General features: G+C 39.5%; 2 protein-coding genes across 2 annotated transcripts; one reads left to right on the plus strand and one right to left on the minus strand.

The window, feature by feature from the left end:
- The first annotated feature begins 2332 nt into the window (after nt 1-2332).
- LOC104436942 (rhomboid-like protein 11, chloroplastic) lies at nt 2333-4702 on the plus strand. Its single transcript, XM_010049797.3, has 7 exons — nt 2333-2585; nt 2825-2943; nt 3596-3681; nt 3766-3806; nt 3890-4056; nt 4135-4197; nt 4312-4702. The coding sequence occupies exons 1-7, from the start codon at nt 2348-2350 to the stop codon at nt 4507-4509; spliced, it is 912 nt and encodes a 303-aa protein (XP_010048099.2). The 5' UTR covers nt 2333-2347; the 3' UTR covers nt 4510-4702.
- A 713-nt stretch (nt 4703-5415) lies between these two features.
- LOC104436941 (beta-adaptin-like protein A) lies at nt 5416-13234 on the minus strand. The gene is given in 12 exon segments (XM_010049796.3): nt 5416-6273; nt 6648-7106; nt 7910-8086; nt 8164-8274; nt 9161-9370; nt 9447-9613; nt 9751-9979; nt 10502-10700; nt 11391-11515; nt 11622-12112; nt 12115-12137; nt 12963-13234. Coding segments are annotated over 12 exon segments (2535 nt in total). The 5' UTR covers nt 13016-13234; the 3' UTR covers nt 5416-5982.
- Between the last annotated feature and the right edge of the window lie 4847 nt (nt 13235-18081).

Below are 18081 nucleotides of genomic sequence, written 5' to 3' on the forward strand. Positions count from 1 at the left end.
GCAGGATCTACTTTAGGGAATTTATTGAATATTCTCCAATTTTTTGTAGCCCTCTTGAGATGGCAGCTCTCCTTTAGCCATAGTTGAAAGAAAGTGGGTTCAGATGTATTGGACCAATGAAGTAGATAGAGATAAGGACAGGATAAATTGAAATAACATTTTTCTGAAAATTTCCAATTAATTTAAGAACCGAGATATATTTTGGAAGAAAATTAGATAAGAGACATTCACCAATTGAAGCTTGTTAATTTATTCTTATACGATTATAGAAAATTATATAAATTAAAGGGAACATTGCAAAACTTAATAATTAAATAAGCTGATGGCATCGATCATGCTATAGTTTTGGAAATATAAATTTTTTTTGTGTAGTTCCGACATATGCTAAATAAATTTGTGGATTAGACTTCCAAGGTTTCTAGAGCTTGAAAAGCCAGTGAAATTAACCACGTGCGCTTTTATTTATGTCACCTAATTTTGATGCCATCACACCACTTTAAAAAGGACACGTGGTGAATTGTCGCTAGACTTCCACCTCATCGATGTGTTTTACTATATAAACGGTCCTAATTGGCGAACGAGCATAGACAAGCTGTGGGCCACTCAAGTGCTATTGTGATGGGCCAGGCCCATTATCATTTGTGGCCCATGATCATGTATCATTTTAATTAGAACCAGCGAAATGAGTGCACAAGAGGATTGTAGCAGCCTTCACATACAGTCATTTGATTTCAAGATTGCAAACCCAAGTGAGTCTTTTCTCATTTTGGTGTATTCTTGATATTCAAAATTATAGAATATCATCTAATTTGTGCTTACTCTAACACCGTTCATTTCATGGAAAATAAATAATTCGCAATTTTTTTCCTAAAAACGATTGCTTTTTCCTCTTAGAAAAATTAATAGACCAAAAATATTTTCACATCTATGAAAACATTTAGATGGTTGTTCTCAATAATGAAATTTTTTTTTACTAACCACGTGGACTTATCCTGTTTCGTTGGTTTCACAAAAAATGAATATTTTGAATTTTTTTTACTAAAAATGATCACTCGCATCTCTTAAGATAATTAACCAATGCAAAATGTATCTTTTTAGATAATAAAAAATTTCTCGTCCGGTCATTTTTATAAGGAATATGAGCAATTGTTTTGAAAAAAATTGTTTTATCGATTATGAATTTTTCACGAAACAAGAGCTCTGGAGCACTGTAATTTGCATATTAAACCAGCCGGATAATAAGCAAGGAGGCCCGAAGAGGTCAATCGGGTCGGCCCGATTTATCTTGATGGGCGGGCTACCAAGTAATGGAGGCCCCCAAGGAATCTCAATGTGGCACAATCCAAAATGATTTGGCTTCGTCCATTTTTTTTTCCGTTGTCAATGCAATTTATTTTGCAATTTCCCATCCGAAAGACTTCTTTTGTTCTGACGGTAGGGTGTTTGGCACGTTTTGCGCACTCGGTTCATCCCAACAGAGTTTAATTTCGATGGTCCTCCGATGGCACGCACATTGGCACGCACGGTCGGTATTTCCAAAGCGACATTTAGAGAATGTACTATCGTGATAATATGGACTCGCACACATTATCACTCAAGCAAATACCTAAAATGCTGGGAATGAATTGCATCTTTTATTAACCATTGGGATTCGCCCGGCTACCCTTCCAACATGGAAGGGGGAGGTGAGGGGTTCAAAACTTTCTCAGGAGAAGATGGGGTGGGGGCGCGTAAGTTTCAGGAGTAAGTTTCGATTCCCACGAGCAAAAGCAGTAAAAATCTGAGAGTGAGTGTGTAAAGTAGAAATAGAGTAGGTGACAAAAAAATAATTGCATCTTTTATCAATACTCAATAGAAATCAAATTCCAAATGGCTACGAATCGATAAGATTAGAAAGAGAGAGATGGTTCCAAAAGCAGGTAGAAAGAACCATGACGCCACTTTGACGTGCGTTGTGGGGCCGAATTGCACTTTCTCCCCTCCAGATTGTGATACTTATTATGGATTGCCCGACTTTTTTCATTTTTTTCACAATGTGCCCCGTGAAATCTCGAAAACTGTGATTATTTCATTTTTCGCAGTCCCTCCCGTAAAATTCTTGAAATAAAGCTGTAACATCACATTCCTATCGCTAGCTCCGACCATCGTTCCTCCAGAGCTCTAAAGCCTCGGGACCTTTTTTTGGCCAAATTGAAAAAGTTCGGGGCCAAAATTCCGAATAACAGTCAAAATCCGGGGCGAGAACGAAAATTACTCCAGCAGCGCGGGGCGCGTGCACCAAAAAAAAAAACCGCGACTCGCGCTTTTCTTCCTCGTCCTCTCCTTTCCCGTCGCCGAAACGACGGCGATGGCGAAGCTTCAGCTCCAGCTCCGGTTTCAGCTCGGGCAGCAACGTTCGCCGGCGCTCGCGCCGCCGTCTCCGTCGCGAGCTCCCACTCCGGGGCTTCGCGTCCGGCCTCTCTCGAGCTCTTCCGCCGCCTTCCCCGCCGCCCCCGCCGCCGCCCGTCCCGAGAGGCTCCGCGTCGTCCTCCTCCGTCCGGTCTCCGATCCGCGGCGCCGGCCGCCGTGTCGAATGAGCGGCTCGGGTAATCTCGACTTCCTTGACCTCGAAATTTGCGCGGGAATGGTGGGTTTGGGTTGGAGTCGCGTTCTGTGCGGACTTCCCGCGAGCAGCTGGCGTGCCTGCTGTTGCATTGCGGCCATCCGACTAAATTTTTGTTTTTTTTTTGTCTGCTGATGCTTCTGTAATGAACTTTCGATGTGGAGCGAAATTGTGGAATTGGAAGGGAGGCGTGTGGAAGAAGACTAATCGTGTGTTCGTTAGATTTGATACCGCAGCTCGAGCTCGAGAAGCCGGAGCAGAGGCCGGTGAAGCGCGCGAATGGGATTTTCTGGATTATACTCTTGAACCTTGGAATTTACGTAGCGGATCACTTGTTTCAGGTACTGAAATAATTGGGTTATCTCGTTTGCGAAGTATAATGGTACCGGCTTTGATTCCGACTTGTTTAATGTTGCTACCGATTGTGAATCCTCGTCGTCGAGTGGCGAGTCGAAAAGGGTGGAGTTTGCGATGTTGTGTCTGCAAATTACACGTTAGGGAAGTGCTTCAAGTCTCAGGGCAATTGCTGCAGCTCTGACTGAGAACTACGGAGTTCTTGGAAGCTGGAGTAGGTCTATCAGAAGCTAATCTTGGAGATTGCGAAAGCATCTTAGGCCTTAGGGACACTTCTCTGGTCTCAGCATTTGGTATGGTTATGGAAATGTAATCCTAAATGAGAAGATAAAAGGTTGTCTACCTGTGTATCGGAGCTTAAGTTGCTCTGTGGTTGCACATGATGAAATCTCTAGAGCTTGGAAGTCTAACACGTGAGTCAGATGATGAAGGTTGGAACTTTCAGGAGGGGATCCTATTCGGGTGTGTTGCATGTCCTGTTTGGTTGTGCCATAAGAAATATGGATGCGGGGTCTCGGTTGATATTGAAGATCACCGTTCTGTTTTAAGAGGACTCTATTCCATCCCTTATCAGCACATTACATAGGGTGCAGGCAGATTGATAAACTGTTTTATGTACCTTCTCTTTGCTTTTTTTAGGTCTGGGGAATCAAAAGTCTCTACTTGTACCACAATCGGCCTACTTGGTACCAGTTTGTGACAGCAACATTCTGCCATGCCGATTGGTGAGGCTATCATGACAAGTTCCACTTACAGTAGTCACCTTGTGAATTTGTAAGTCTGATCACAGTCCCTTGTGTCTTCCTCAGGAACCATCTCTCAAGCAACCTCTTCTTCTTGTACATATTTGGTAAGGTCTTAAGTTGCATATTGGCATGGATTCCTGGCTTGGATTAATGCTGAAATATGACTCTACTCTTTATCTGTGGTTAGGTAAACTTGTTGAGGAAGAGGAAGGAAATTTCGCTTTATGGTTTTCCTACATTCTAACTGGGGCTGGAGCAAACCTTGTCTCATGGCTTCTTTTACCAAGAAATTCAGTTTCTGTTGGAGCCTCAGGTGCTGTTTTTGGATTATTTGCCATTAGTGTGCTTGTGAAGGTGAGCCATAGAATCATGAGCTGATCAGCAATTTATCCCTTGTGGAAATTTTTAACCCTCAGTTTTTTTTTATTGAAGATGTCATGGGACTGGAGGAAGATCCTTGAAGTGCTCATATTGGGCCAGTTTGTTATAAAGAGGGTAAGCATTCATTCTTCCAGTCATATTTTGAGCACTCGAGAAGACTGGTAAGTTGAAAAAGAGTTTCTTGTGTAATTTCAGTCCATGTTTATGCTATCCCCGTGTCCTTGATAGGTGATGGAAGCAGCTCAAGCTTCGGCAGGGTTTTCAGCCTCTCTGCAAGGAAATTATGCCTTACAGAGTATTAATCACATAGCGCATCTCTCTGGCGCTCTTATCGGCGTGCTTCTAGTATGGCTTCTCAGCAGAGTTCCGCCGGAATCTCCTAACCAGGATAAGTCGACTTTCCAGAGGAAAATGGATGGAAATTAAATATTCAAATGTGATCATACATGTAAAATTTCCCCTTCTTGTAATTGTCTGATTGTCTCAAACTAGAACAGTCCTCATTCATACCTTCGATTCCTTTTACTTGCTAGTAAAATGTTCACGATGAACGGATCTTCACAAAGTGGCTGTATACAGACCGTTGCCCTTTGAAGGTTCATTTTCATTTGTTTTGACATCTGTTGTTTTTATCAGTATTTTCTCCTGAAGCACCGAAATGCACACCTCCCATTTCCATGTCTATATCCGTCGCGTTTCCTTGTAAATTACTTTTACTTTTAGGTTGAAGCACCCATAGAGAAGAACACTTGCTAACATGATATTTTGGGTAGGTTTGGTTGACCAAATTACTGATTTACAAGTGACGATTATGCTGTGTGGCTCGGGTGCATGGCCAATAGAACAGATTGAGCTGCAAAGGCATCTGGAAGTCAAGGATAACGAAGAGCATTCATTATTCAGAAGAAAGTTTCGGGCTTTTAGTATCAAAGCAAAATATATAGGAGAGCAATGCAGCTGATATAAGACTGTTCAGTCGACTATACGAGTGCACCGCTCTTAATTCCTCCAGAGGATAGACCTAATGCGATACTAACATGTTGAGAGAGTTGAGGGCTACCGTTTGCACTGACTGACTGGCTATCGTTATGTGCTAGGTCTACTAATTCCTCCAAAGTCATAATTTCGACTAATACCAGGTCTCCTAAAACTGTTTCAAAAAAATGGATATTAAGACCGGTTTACCTATCCTTACCCTTACAAAATTTCATCATTCCGGCAACTTATTGCTGAACAAAAGAGAAAATCGCATGTGTGCGGTAATCCCAAGTAAAGCCACAAAGAATAATCGCGACATCTTACGTGCATTTGTACTTCTGAAGAAAAACAAAGTTACAGATAACAAAATGCCAAAAGTGAGGAAAACAACGAGCGAGATGCGACAACTTCTGCTTATGACCTCTTACATCTGACCTCTTAAAGTTTTCAATGCTAAATCTAAACCAAATGGCGGTGGCCCATTAAAAGTACCAACAGAATGTACTGAAATTTACCTCAATTGTATAACAATGACCATATCATCCTCTACAGGAAATGGAAAAACAAGGCCCCTATCACAAGAACCTTCGCAACGTTTCTCAATTGAACAAATGAAGCTGATTATCCGTTTTTCATTGATTATGAAACATTTCAGATATGATTGGGGAAGTTTATAGCCAATTTGCACCCCTGATAAGGCATCGCAAGAAGCGCTCTACAGTAGTACACGATGATACCGCTCATCTGCAGCCCAAGGGGAAAGGTACACAGCATCATTCACTATTTGCCCCTTCTTCTCGTGCAATTTGTTTCTAAGACTTCCTCCTCTCTTTTATTTTTCACCCTTCCCCAACAACGATGGCAATTGAACAGAGCATAACTCCCTCAGAAGCAAAATATTGGATACATGGCAGACCAAGTTCATTGTACACCAAATTTGGACAAGGCCGACTGGAATAGAGTCGAGAAGGTCTGAGACATACTCTGGTCATCAGCTTTGATCTTTACTTGTGCTTTAGCTGATGATGTATTGACAATGCATTCCACCAGAAAATTTGAAGATTCTTCCGCTTTCTGAGCAAAGAAGAAAAACTTAAAATTAGGGGATTGACCACCTGATGCAATGCACTGGATGGAATGGCCTTGCATGTGCCGAAGAAGGGCTTGGGGTGTGATCAATGCTGCAATTCCTTGTGGGCTTACTGAAAATTCCTGCCGCAGGTGATGATATGTCTATTAGAAATAAGAATCATAAAATAGCACTACCTACTTCTCAATTAAAGAAAAACAAACTGATAAATGTAATACTGTTGCGTGCCAGCTACCCTGGTACACTAGACTCACTGATGCACATACAGAAGGTTTCTTAGCGATGACTGTTATTTACTCAGTGCTGGTAAATGAATTGCAAACTAACTATATCATTAACAAAAAAATGTCAAAAAAGGTTCTGGGTACTTTATGAGTTGCAACATTGATAGCAAATGTTAATCCTGGCATACAAGATTACTTGACTAGATTATCACGTTAAACATGAAAGTTGATGACAAAGAATTGAGAACATCAATCAATAAAGCATCAAAAACCTGAGTTAAGGATATTGGTAGCTGCCGCCACTTCTGCTGAAAAGTTCCTGGATCTAGAACAGCCTTTGGATTAAGGCTCAGAGAAGGAGGTGAAGGGGCAGGTGCAGGAGTGACAGATAAACCAAGACCAAGTAAATCATCAATGGCCAAACTAGCAGCTGGCACATGACCTGATAGACCGGATGTTAAATTTACTAGATCTGATTGGATCTGTGACGCAGGAACAGATGCGGGTGCGTCATATAGAGGAGCACTATATGCAGAACCATTGCTGCTCAGAGCTCTGCCATCTTCCTTCTCAGTCTCAGAGGTACTCAAAAGCAAATCCTTGTCATTTGCATCAACTTGGTGCGCAGGAACTACAGTATCTGCAGCATCTGCTCCAATGGATAAGTTACCAAGCTCATCTGAGAACTCAAATGGGCCACGATGCTCCTTATCCGTAAACATGTAAGATGGCTGCAAGCAATTAGAAAGGTGTTAATCTGACTCCCCACAGTAAATCCTAGTATAACAGGTCAAAGTTTGAAAGGATTCAACACCAATATAACTTAGACAATCAGATTCAAGAGAGAAACTTTTGATAAGAAAAGATTAACAGATAAGGAACCAGTATGAACAGAATACTTCCTCATGAGAAAATATTTTGAACTCCCCCAGAACTTGGCAGGTACATGTAAAAATCTATTTTAGGGTAATCTGAGATTCACAATGAAAACAGATTGCTTCTTTCTGCATAGATCCAGACAATCTAAATGCAAAATAGATAAACACAAGTGACATTATGCTGGATTAAGCAAAAATAGATTAGATGGCCAGTAAATGAATTCGCTTAGCAGAATGTTTTGAATGTATGGAGACAGGAGAGTGAACTGGAAATGAAGCCAAAGTCTAGAAAAATCATTTTTCCAGCTGAAGGCTTCATTAAAGACTAGTTCATTTCACAATAAAGATTGGCCCTACATCTTTTCTCTCAACAGGCTGTAACTCCAAAAGGAAGAGAAAGCAAAGTGTCTGATCATCCAGGAATAAAAGAAATTTATACATTTCGCTCAGAATATAAAACGAATTAAGGCGAAATTTGATCAAAACAGGCCAGGCAGACAGTTCCAGCTCTGTGCTAGGCACATATAATGGGAAAAGAGAATTGGAAGGAAAATGCAGAAATATCAGCAAATAATAGGTATCTTATACATTTGACATAACTGTACCTGAGGGAGGCAATAAAGTAGAAGTTCCTTAGAAGATAGAACACTAGTTACCTTCTGGTACACGACAGATAAACTGTTGAACTCATCAAATATCCTATCTTTGATTTCACTGCTTTGAGTATCAGCGAAAACCGAAACAGCTTGCTTGGGAGGGTTCACGACACGTTCTGCTACAGTTACATTGTATTGCAATAGCCTGTAGTAGAACAAGGCTCTATCATGAACATCCTGCAATGGGCAACAATTAGCAGGTCAAGATTTCATCGTCAAGTGTACTATGTCAATGCACAACTAACAATTCTCACCTGGTGAAAATCAGCAAGTCCTGCAGCTAATGCATCTCCAAGGGCCTTCTGAGTCTCTGGTGGCCTTTTGAAGAAGCATTTCATCACAGCTGTTAAGAGATGTAAACGGACCTGAGGGAATAAATGGCCCCAAAGGTTACCAAATGATATAGCTAAGAATCTTAGTTTTAGATAACTGAACTTCGTCTGCAGAACCACAAAGTCAACTTTGTCTGTAGAACCACAACTGATTTGTGAGAATAATGCTACTAGAGACAGCATAAGCCCAAATGCATATATATGAGAGTTCTGTTACTACTCTGATGTTCTGCGACACTTTTCTTTTCAGAAACACCAAATTTTCAAAGCAAATTGATCTCTTTGTTCCTTCCTTGATGTAGGTACATTGAGAGTTTCAACTCCATATTTCCACTTCCCAAACCATTAGAAAGGAAAGCAAAAAGAGAAAAAACATTAGACAGCTTGTTCAAACTAGTGCACACTTAACAAGCAACAGACATATCTAGAATACACCAAATGCGAGAGACAATGTCTTGAAACCTGGTTAGTACACTGTTATATGAAGTCAGCAACCAATAGGTATACCATGCAAGTTAGAACACTTCCAAGTATAAGAGAAGATACGAATTTGCTAATCGAGAAAGATAAATGATGATAATGAATCTACAATGCTTTTTCATGAGTGATCACAATAGCAAGAGGCTTGAAATTCCGACAGCATACAAGATGAGGTACAAATTGAATTAGAAAATGCAAACTCAGATAGTTAACAATTGCAAACTGCCGCTACGACATATGTTTTCAATTCCTCCAAAAGAGAATAGACATTCATTGAACCATCATGCAAAACCTAATCCATCAAGGGTGAGGAGATCCTTTGCCCTTTTACCTTGAGCTCGGATCAATATAAGCCCAACAAGCCACAAGGAAGGCTGTGGGCCCTATAAACTAGCAGAGAACGAGACAATAATAGTGCAGTAAACCAGCGTCATATTACCTCAGAGGAGTGCTCATCTTCCCAATTTTCAATCAGGCTTTCCAATATATAAGGAGCATCATGCATATCCTGTGAATATTCCCCCAACATCCATATAAGAGCTGCCTTTGCCTTTGGCTCTTGGACATTTTTGGAACTGATATTTCCAACAACAGCAATACAGTCTTGGCTCCATTGAGGATATTTCCTTAGCAAATCTTTTACAAGAACCTGCACCACAATTGGACTTGGATCAATAAGGCCAATGTCACAGCCATAGCACGGACAAATTCTGATGAACAACTACCAGAGTCTCTGCCGTCACATAGTCCTTCTCCATTTCTAGAAACTGAAGAAGCCTATCCACAATGGCATTAACATCATACTGCTGAAGTGCAATCTTTCCAACAGCACGAATTGACTCCCTTGCCATAGGAATGTCAACATTCGCAGCATATTCACATAGCTCTGTCACTGAGATTGATTCAATAACACCAAGAATCAGTAACAATCAAAAGATAACATGATATGATGTGCATATATACTGACAAATTTTCCCTCCTCCAATACTCCGAGGTGGCTCAGAGTGAGTCAACGTTGTGTTTACTCACCAATTTCATAAGTGTTGCTCTCATTTGCAACCGCTGTCAACATCTCAAGCTTCAATTTCTTCACGTAAAATGGCTCATTGTATTGGCAGTAAAAGTGTTTGTAGTCCGAGGAAAATAAAATTGGTGCACGCATCACTAAGAGATGCAGATGGCTCAAAACCGCATAAGATTGCTCTGGACTGCCAGAGCTCACAAGCGTCAGCAAAGGGGCTTTAATACGTTCATAGACCTAATGAAGCCAAAAATAAAACCACGTTCAGGGCTAGGAACTGCAAATTCCTGAGCAAATAAATGATAGCCATGCAACCAACTTACAAAATATTCATCTCAAACATAAAAAAATATAACATACACTTCCGTAGTGTACATATATAAAGCCTGCAGACATATCGAATACATCAAACTAGATTGGAGTTAGAAATAGAAAATGAATAAATCAAATTGGGATCCTGCCCACTAGCTTGAGAGCCATATATGCTATTTCGTCTATCTTCTTGGTAACTATATTATGTCTAGTCAGCACCTCTTTATTAGAAACTGATTTTAGTTTGTCATGAATGATGTGTTCACAAACATGACCAAAATCCAAGCAGGCTAGCACATCCAATATGTCAATTGGGCAACTCAATCTTTCAAGAACTAATGAGTCAGAGTTGCTCTTCAATTCTGGAAGTTTTCAATAGGCAATGACAGCAAAATAACTGCTAGTACAATACCATATTTCCACATTTAACAAAGTTGCGATAGGCACCTGCTGATGAACGTCATTCATGGACAAGGTCAACTGTAGAAAAACCTTGATGGTGGCCAATACAACAGCACCATTAGCATGTTGAAGTCTATCTTCGAGGAGATTCATGATGTCAAATATCTCATTGTTATCTGACGGTACATACTTAGCAACTAACTCCAACACGAGAGATTGGGCCCACTCACTGAATTCCTTAATCCTGCATGCAACCAAACATTTACATTCTACTTATCTGCAATCCCACACTGTGAAGAGACTAATATCGCTCTAATGAAGTGAACCAATTGCTCAAGAAACAAAAGCATCATAATGCATCCTAACAGCATAATCCAGGCACAAGTTATCCTCTTAGAGAAAACATTGACACAAAACAACACGGCTATCCAACAAGTTGCGACACATTAGTCATTGCAGGTATACAGATGCCAAATATGCCAATACTGAAAGCTTGCATTTCTGACCCCATAGAGAGTTTTCCATCCCAAAAATCCATATAACCAGGAACAAATTTACACTTGTCAGAAAAGGCCTGATAAAGCAGATCAGGCAATTCTATCAACGGCCCACTAGCAGTTATATGCTATTTTTATTATATTAAAAAAAAAAGACAAAAATTGGGGGCTTATTTAAGCAATCATCATTTGAACTTACTTCTATGTTAACTAAGTTAATACTTATAAGTGGCATGCATCCTCTCATATTAGTTTCTGACAACATTAGAGGTACATCATCTCACGCTGATATTCACAGATACCAACTAAAGCAGGTTTTTGACAACCAAAACAGCTGGCCAGACCTCAGGCTACTGTCATCAAAGTACAAATTTCAATCAATTCTAGCTACAAAAGGAATTTGTACAAGAGTTAAAACATATGGCACTTGCAGATACCGATTCAAAAAGTAATAGATGAGTGGCTTGCTAAGTAAAGCTTCTCTCTCCCTCGATGCTTCCTCAGAGTTGCTTGCCTCCAAGGTCCATATCTCTTGCAATGCTGCCAAACAATTTGCAATGACCTAATAAGACAACAGTGTTAATCTCCTTCTGCAAGAGAATGGGAAAATACAACATATGTGGGTAAAAGGAGGCCTTTGAGCTGAGATTGGGGAGACATGATCCCACCTGGGTGTCAGGATCATTTAGCATCAAACGCTTAAGCATTGCTGGAAAGTCCGCATCAATACACGTCACAGCTGATATATGATACAGTTTCAGAATCCCAATCACTGCCACCGTTCTCACATAACTGTTACTATCCCTTAAACCTGAACCCAATGGGCCAACCAAGTACTCCACCAAGTTGGCAACTCTCAATGAGCACAAGCTTCGCAGTGCAAGCCCACGAATCATTGGATCCTCATCCTTGCAGTCCCTCTGAAGAAAATTAATAGTTAAAAGTGCGAGATCTGGATTGCCCTTAGCATAGTTCCCAACATATAGATAACACATTTTCTTCAGGACTATATCTGAAGTTGCGGAGCACATGACCATTTCACCGAAGACAGATGAGACATCGATTCCTACAGTCATGTAGGATATCACTTTCTTGAACAAATCACGCTTGGAGTCATCAACACCAGGAGCTCGGCTGCCAGCAAGCTGCCGGAGTTGTGCTTTAGATCTGAAACTTCACCTTTTCTGCCAGCATTTGGATTTACAGTTAGAAAAAGAAGTCCTCAAATCCTAAATACTTGTTGAAACAAAACCATCCTCAACATGACCATTAAATAATGCAAAAACCCAATAAAACTTCCTTCTCGTCAAGTGACTAAAATACTTATTTAGGGTCTGTGTTTGAGAGGGCTAAATTATTAAGTCAAAACCGATAGCTAAAGCAAAAAAACCAATCACACCAAACAAGCCATTAGATTTTCTTTTTCACCTTTACTCACCGAACAGACCATTTGGGACTACTAACTCCTCCCATTCAAAGAAAGTGAAACATCGGAGAAGATGGAATTACAAAGATAGGAAAAATTTTACTCGCTAACTCGGCAATTCTCTTCTGGAGCTCCAGAAACTAACAGAAACATGAAACGCACCACAATCATCCAGATTATGGTCATACATATCAAAATCAGGAGTTTAAGCATGTTCTTCCATCTCCATGGAAGAAACGCAATGCCGAGTAAATGCATATGCATCAGAACAATCAGAGAAGAGGGCTCGATGATGAAGGCAACCGCAATGGACAACAAGCGGAACACTAAACTAAAATTGCCAAACTAGATTTTCTCGATCAACTCCAGGAAAACACATTACGCCGGGCCAGTATCGCTCCTAGGCATCATCCGCTAATAGCGATGAAGAACGCAACATCGAATTGCACTAAGGACGACCGAAACCGCGACAATCACTCGAGATCGCAGCGGAGGCACTACGAAGCCGAAGCGATTTCCTCTTCCGATAAGCCAAATCGAGCGCGGGACCGGGGGCGAGGATCGGACCGGGGGAAGGACTCACCCGGAAGGCTGCGACGGCGACGGAGACCGCTGGGCTTGACCCGGCGGAGCCATGGCGGCGCCCGGACGCGGCGATTGCGAGCTCCGACGGGGCGCCGGCGACGGAGATCCGGCGATCGAAGAGAGCGGAGAGAGATCTACGACGGGCGAGCTCGAAGCGAGGAGGTCGAAGAAGAAGGGGGAGATGGATGACGGAATTTCCCCGTCGCGACGCCCCGTCCGATACTGACTTTGTCCGTGAACACGCTACGCTGAGATCGCGCTCCGCCGCCGTGCCGTTTTGGAAGCGAGGGGGGGCCTCTTCGCTAGTGGGAAACTGACTGGGAGGTGAAACGACCCGCCGTTTCGGAGTTGAGCTACAGGTGACAATTGAAAGTATTAACAAATTCATCAAAGACTAATTTTTCAACGACAAAAAATTCAAAATTGATACATTTTCCGTTAATTCATGTTAAATTAGATCAATGCCATAAAAATCTACAAATTAATATACGTATAACAAATGAAAGATAAAACTCTAAATTGATACGCTCGTCATCGCCACGTGTCATTCGATTCAACAATTTAATAATAAAATTTAATTAAGATTAATATGGGATGAATTTGTTATAAATGTATTAATTTTGGATTTTTCATAATATTAACGTAAGTTGAAACGATGTCTCATGCCCTTTGAGTTTTGATATCGTTGCACGATAGCCTCTAAAAATTGAGAATCACGAATTATCCTTGAACAATTGCCATACTTTGATTTGTTGTTGCAGCAGCCGGTAAATGGGTATGCGGGCGTGAACACAAATGGCCCCATAAAAAATCGTAACTCATGAGGGTAATAATCCGTAAATTTTCAAAGTTGGGATGTTATTGTGCAATAATACGAAGTTCATGGGGTAATTCACAACTTTCAAGAGTTTAGAGCTTATTAGGTGACCGCACGAAAATTTGGAGGGATTTAGACGTCAGCTCGAGCTTTTAACGAGTAAATCTCTTATCGAAGGAATTTGGGCATTGATCTAATTAGGCATTTGCGCAAATTCATCCAGTGAAATTATACTCGAAGAAGCACTTTATCATATTCCACCCCACAAAATCTTGATAATGTACCCATAGGAAAGGGCTCTAATTTATGGCTATAAGTACGTAAGCTTTCCTTCCTGAGAATTAACAAAGAATTTGAAGGAAATTTACCATCCAAAAAAGTGTACATTGTGTCAAATTAGAAAAATGTCTATATATGCTAAGGTGCATTTGTTTCACTAATAAATTATAATAAAGGAATATATTTTGTAGGGAAAATGAAAAAAAAAATGGCAATTGAACTTTTAATTTGTTTGATGTGGTTTTTGAACTTAGTCAATATGAATATGGTCCCGAGACTTTTAATGTCTTCAATGAGATTTTTGAAATTTTAATACATGTTCAATTTAGCCCCTACATTATATAAAAAAATTCAATTTTTTCCTAAACTTAGAACTAATAGAAATAACAATATTTAACATTATATGCCAAAAGCTTAAAGACAATATTAAACAAACTAAAAGTTTATAGATCATATTATACATTGACCAAAGTTTAAGGACCAAATTATACATCATATCAAAGTTCAATAATCATTTGTGTCATTATCCCTATTTTGCATGGATATTATTTTCAAGGAAAATGATTAATTTTCATTTATTTTGTGGTTTAGGAAAAGTGGTTTCTTTTTGCAAGGAGGATAGAATGTTTTCCCCGAGTTTAAACTTTTTATTTTCTATCCATGAAAAGTACTTTTTGTAGTTGAATTAATTTCCCCCATCCAAATATTGAAAAATCGGAAACGAATTTTTGAAAACAACTTTCCTTCAAATAAATGAACCCTACAGTGACAATTTCATGATAAAGAACAAAAAAAAATTGTTTGTGAAAATTATTTTCAATGAATATTGTTAGTTTTTATTTGTTTGGTGGTTTGAAGAAAATGACTTTCACTTTTTTCTCTAGTTTAATTTGACTGTTTTCAGTCAATAGAAAATGTTTTTCCTTTTCAGTATATTAATTGGTCTTCTATCATTCAGATGCGGGAAATAAATGCATTCTATCCCCAAAAAATACAAAAAGAACGAATGCAAATTTAGTAGAACACGGATCCTCCATTGCTGACAAATGAAATTTGACTTCGACATTAAAAATTCTTGAAACTTAATATTGTGTCCGGATTGCTCGTCAATTACTTGATTAAATAAGAAGATGCTTGTGGTTTTTCTAGGCAATGTCACCACGTGTAATATATAACATGAAAGGTCAAACATTTTCTTATCTTCCATGCCAAACAAAACGTCTCAATGAAAAAGTCAAACATTTTTCTTAAAAAGTTTTTGGACAAATGTAAGTAAAGTTTGACAAATCTTTTTGGGAGAGTTCTCCAAAAATGTAATTACATTTTCAAAACCCTCCAAGGCCTTTTTAACCAATGGGGTGTTACCGAAGCTTTTCTTATTTCCTATCTAATTCTTATTTAATATTTGATTAATATCACGAAGAATCTCAAATTAGCACACCTATAATAAATTTACTTTAAATTAATTTTTTAACCATTGAAAATCCCAAATTGACATATTTGTGATAATTTTATTTTAAATTAGTTTTCATTAAACTAAATTAATACTACTAAAAAACACAAATTAATATACTTATGACAAATAGAGGGCAAAATGTGTTATCAAGCTCGATAATTTGATGATAAAATTTAACAAAAATCAATGGACATTAAATTTATCGCGAATGTATTGATTTTGGGTTTTTTGTGATATTAATCCCTTAATAATTCATAATTCCTGTTTTATCCCTCATTTCCTATTGCTAACTTCAAAACATTGAGCCAATATTTAACCCCTAGCCTAAGGCCCACTTTCAACTAGACCGTCAAATGGATGGGTCAAGTCGAAAATGGGTTAATCTATATTTGACCCATATTTATGTAGTGCAAATTAAGTGACTCATATCCGACTCGACTCATACCCGACCCGACCCGTATTGTTAAAACCTATTAATATTATAGGAAAACTCACTTCTACTATATGCTAATTTGATTAAAACCTCAAATTAAATTTAAAATAGTAAATAAAAAAAGTAAAAAAAAAACTATAGATTGAAATATTTATAAAGAATTAGACTATGCACATGTTTTTCTTATTTGAAGTGAATAACATTGAATAAAAAATTGTAACATGAAATTTTTTTTAACTAAAACTAAAAAAGCTAATTTTTATGATTTTTATATAAAAAGTATTGTTAAAACATTTTTATGCAATATGGATTTTTTAACAATTTTTATACAATACAAATTTAATGGAAAATTTGTATAATTCTTTTAAAAATATTTATTTTAAATTTGAATTTTTATTTTTTAAATATATTTTTAAAAATATAAATTTTTTTTAATTTTTTTTAAATTATAATTTATTTTATAATAATTTTTATTTTTTTTTTTTTTTTTCTTCTTTGATTGCTAGCCATGACGATAGTCGGCGACCGGTCATAGCGAGATTGAGCCTCACCCGTCTGGCAAGGCCGAGGCTCCGCCGACATCGGGCGAGGCTCGATCCTTCGATCCGGTGAGGCCGAGGCCTTGCTCGACATCGACGAGCTTGAGCCTCGCTTGGCTTGTCGCTAGCCATTAGCTAAGGAAGGAAGAAAAAGAAAAAAGAAAAAAAAAAATTAAAATATAAAAAATAATTATAATTTGATTTTTTATTAAAAAACATTTTATAAAGTTAAAGAATGCCATAGATTCAAAGCGGGTTTTCTAATAACCCATTTAGACCAATTTCTTTTTGTGCTTTACTTTCTCGGATCATTTCTGATTCATATTTCACTTAACCCATATATGATCTATTTAACTAAAAATGGGTCATAATATGAATTTATGACCCATTTTGTCAGCTCTATTTTCATCGGTGCAAGAAGAATCCGAAATCTTCATATATAAAAAGCGCCGCCGGACGACGGAGAAGAGGGAGTGGTCCACGTTGTATTGGCAAAGTCGCTCTTCCTTCATCTTGCTTACCCCTCCTCCTCTCCGGTCTCCCCTTCCTTTTCCTTCCCCCCATTTATAGGGCCCGTCCTCACCCTCACCCTCTTCACATGCCGATAAAGGACTACATCTATAGTTGACCACGTCAATACAATAGCTTCCAAAAAAACAAAAAGATTCGAATAGTCCGGCAACTGCTGCCTGTCGACGAGGAAGGCCTGGAAATCAACGCGAAAGGTTCGAACCCGGTCCAAATCGGGGTCTCCCGGTTCGGTTGCGGTCCGCAACTGCCAACACGTGCAACGGTTGCCCGGGCCCTCCCGATTGGCGTCACGTGCGAGGGAGGGAGGGAAGCGAGCAGCAGCAGCAGCAGCAGCAGCAGCAGCAGCAGCACCATCACCCCACCTTCCCCCTCCCTTCCCCAACAGAAAATCAGAGAGAGAAAACAAGGGCTTTCTAGAGAGAGAAAGTGGACATCTTCTTCCCCCCAAATCCCGACACCGCAAAACCCTAGGGCCCCCCCGCCCGAGGAATTTGGTGACCGTCTATCTCCCTCGCTCCTCCTCGCCGTCTCTTCGACAGGTTCGACCTCCTCGTCTCTCTCTCTCTCTCTCTCTCTCTCGGCGCCGGTGCTCTTGCATTGCGCGCCGTGCTTTGCCCCGTCTCGCGAGCAGGGTCGATTCGTCGCTTGGTTCTCGAGAGTCCGCCCTTCGACGGGCCAATTGAGATCTGAATTGATGTCGTTTCGGTCGAGGTGTTGTGATTTGGTGATTGTTTCTTCTCGTCTTTCTCTGCCCATTCGAGTTTTCCGCTTTTGAGTCAGCTTTTTGGGGAGGATTCTCGTTACTCAGCATTTGCCTCACAGGGACATTGTTAATGGAAGAGGAAAGGACGACCAGTGAGATTAGGGTCCCTTTCATTAGAAAAGAAAAAAAAGAGAATGATTTGGATAACATTCCCCTAAAGACGAATAGTTATATTGCTTGAGATAATTAATCAATAAAAAGCTGTTTCCATTATCAATAATAATTGATGCCTTAATAATTTTGTGAACGATGGATTAAAAAAATTGAAAGTTTAGATATCATATTATACATTGACCAAA

This window comes from Eucalyptus grandis, chromosome 3 (assembly GCF_016545825.1).
Source record: "Eucalyptus grandis isolate ANBG69807.140 chromosome 3, ASM1654582v1, whole genome shotgun sequence".
Lineage (NCBI taxonomy): Eukaryota > Viridiplantae > Streptophyta > Magnoliopsida > Myrtales > Myrtaceae > Eucalyptus > Eucalyptus grandis.

Bases quoted from the DNA above. Each gene is read 5' to 3' on its own strand.
- LOC104436942 (XM_010049797.3), top strand. From the start codon at position 2,348: ATGGCGAAGCTTCAGCTCCAGCTCCGGTTTCAGCTCGGGCAGCAACGT. The intron at 3,682-3,765 runs GTGAGGCTATCA...TGTCTTCCTCAG, and splicing joins ACATTCTGCCATGCCGATTG to GAACCATCTCTCAAGCAACC. The intron at 4,198-4,311 runs GTAAGCATTCAT...TGTCCTTGATAG, and splicing joins GCCAGTTTGTTATAAAGAGG to GTGATGGAAGCAGCTCAAGC.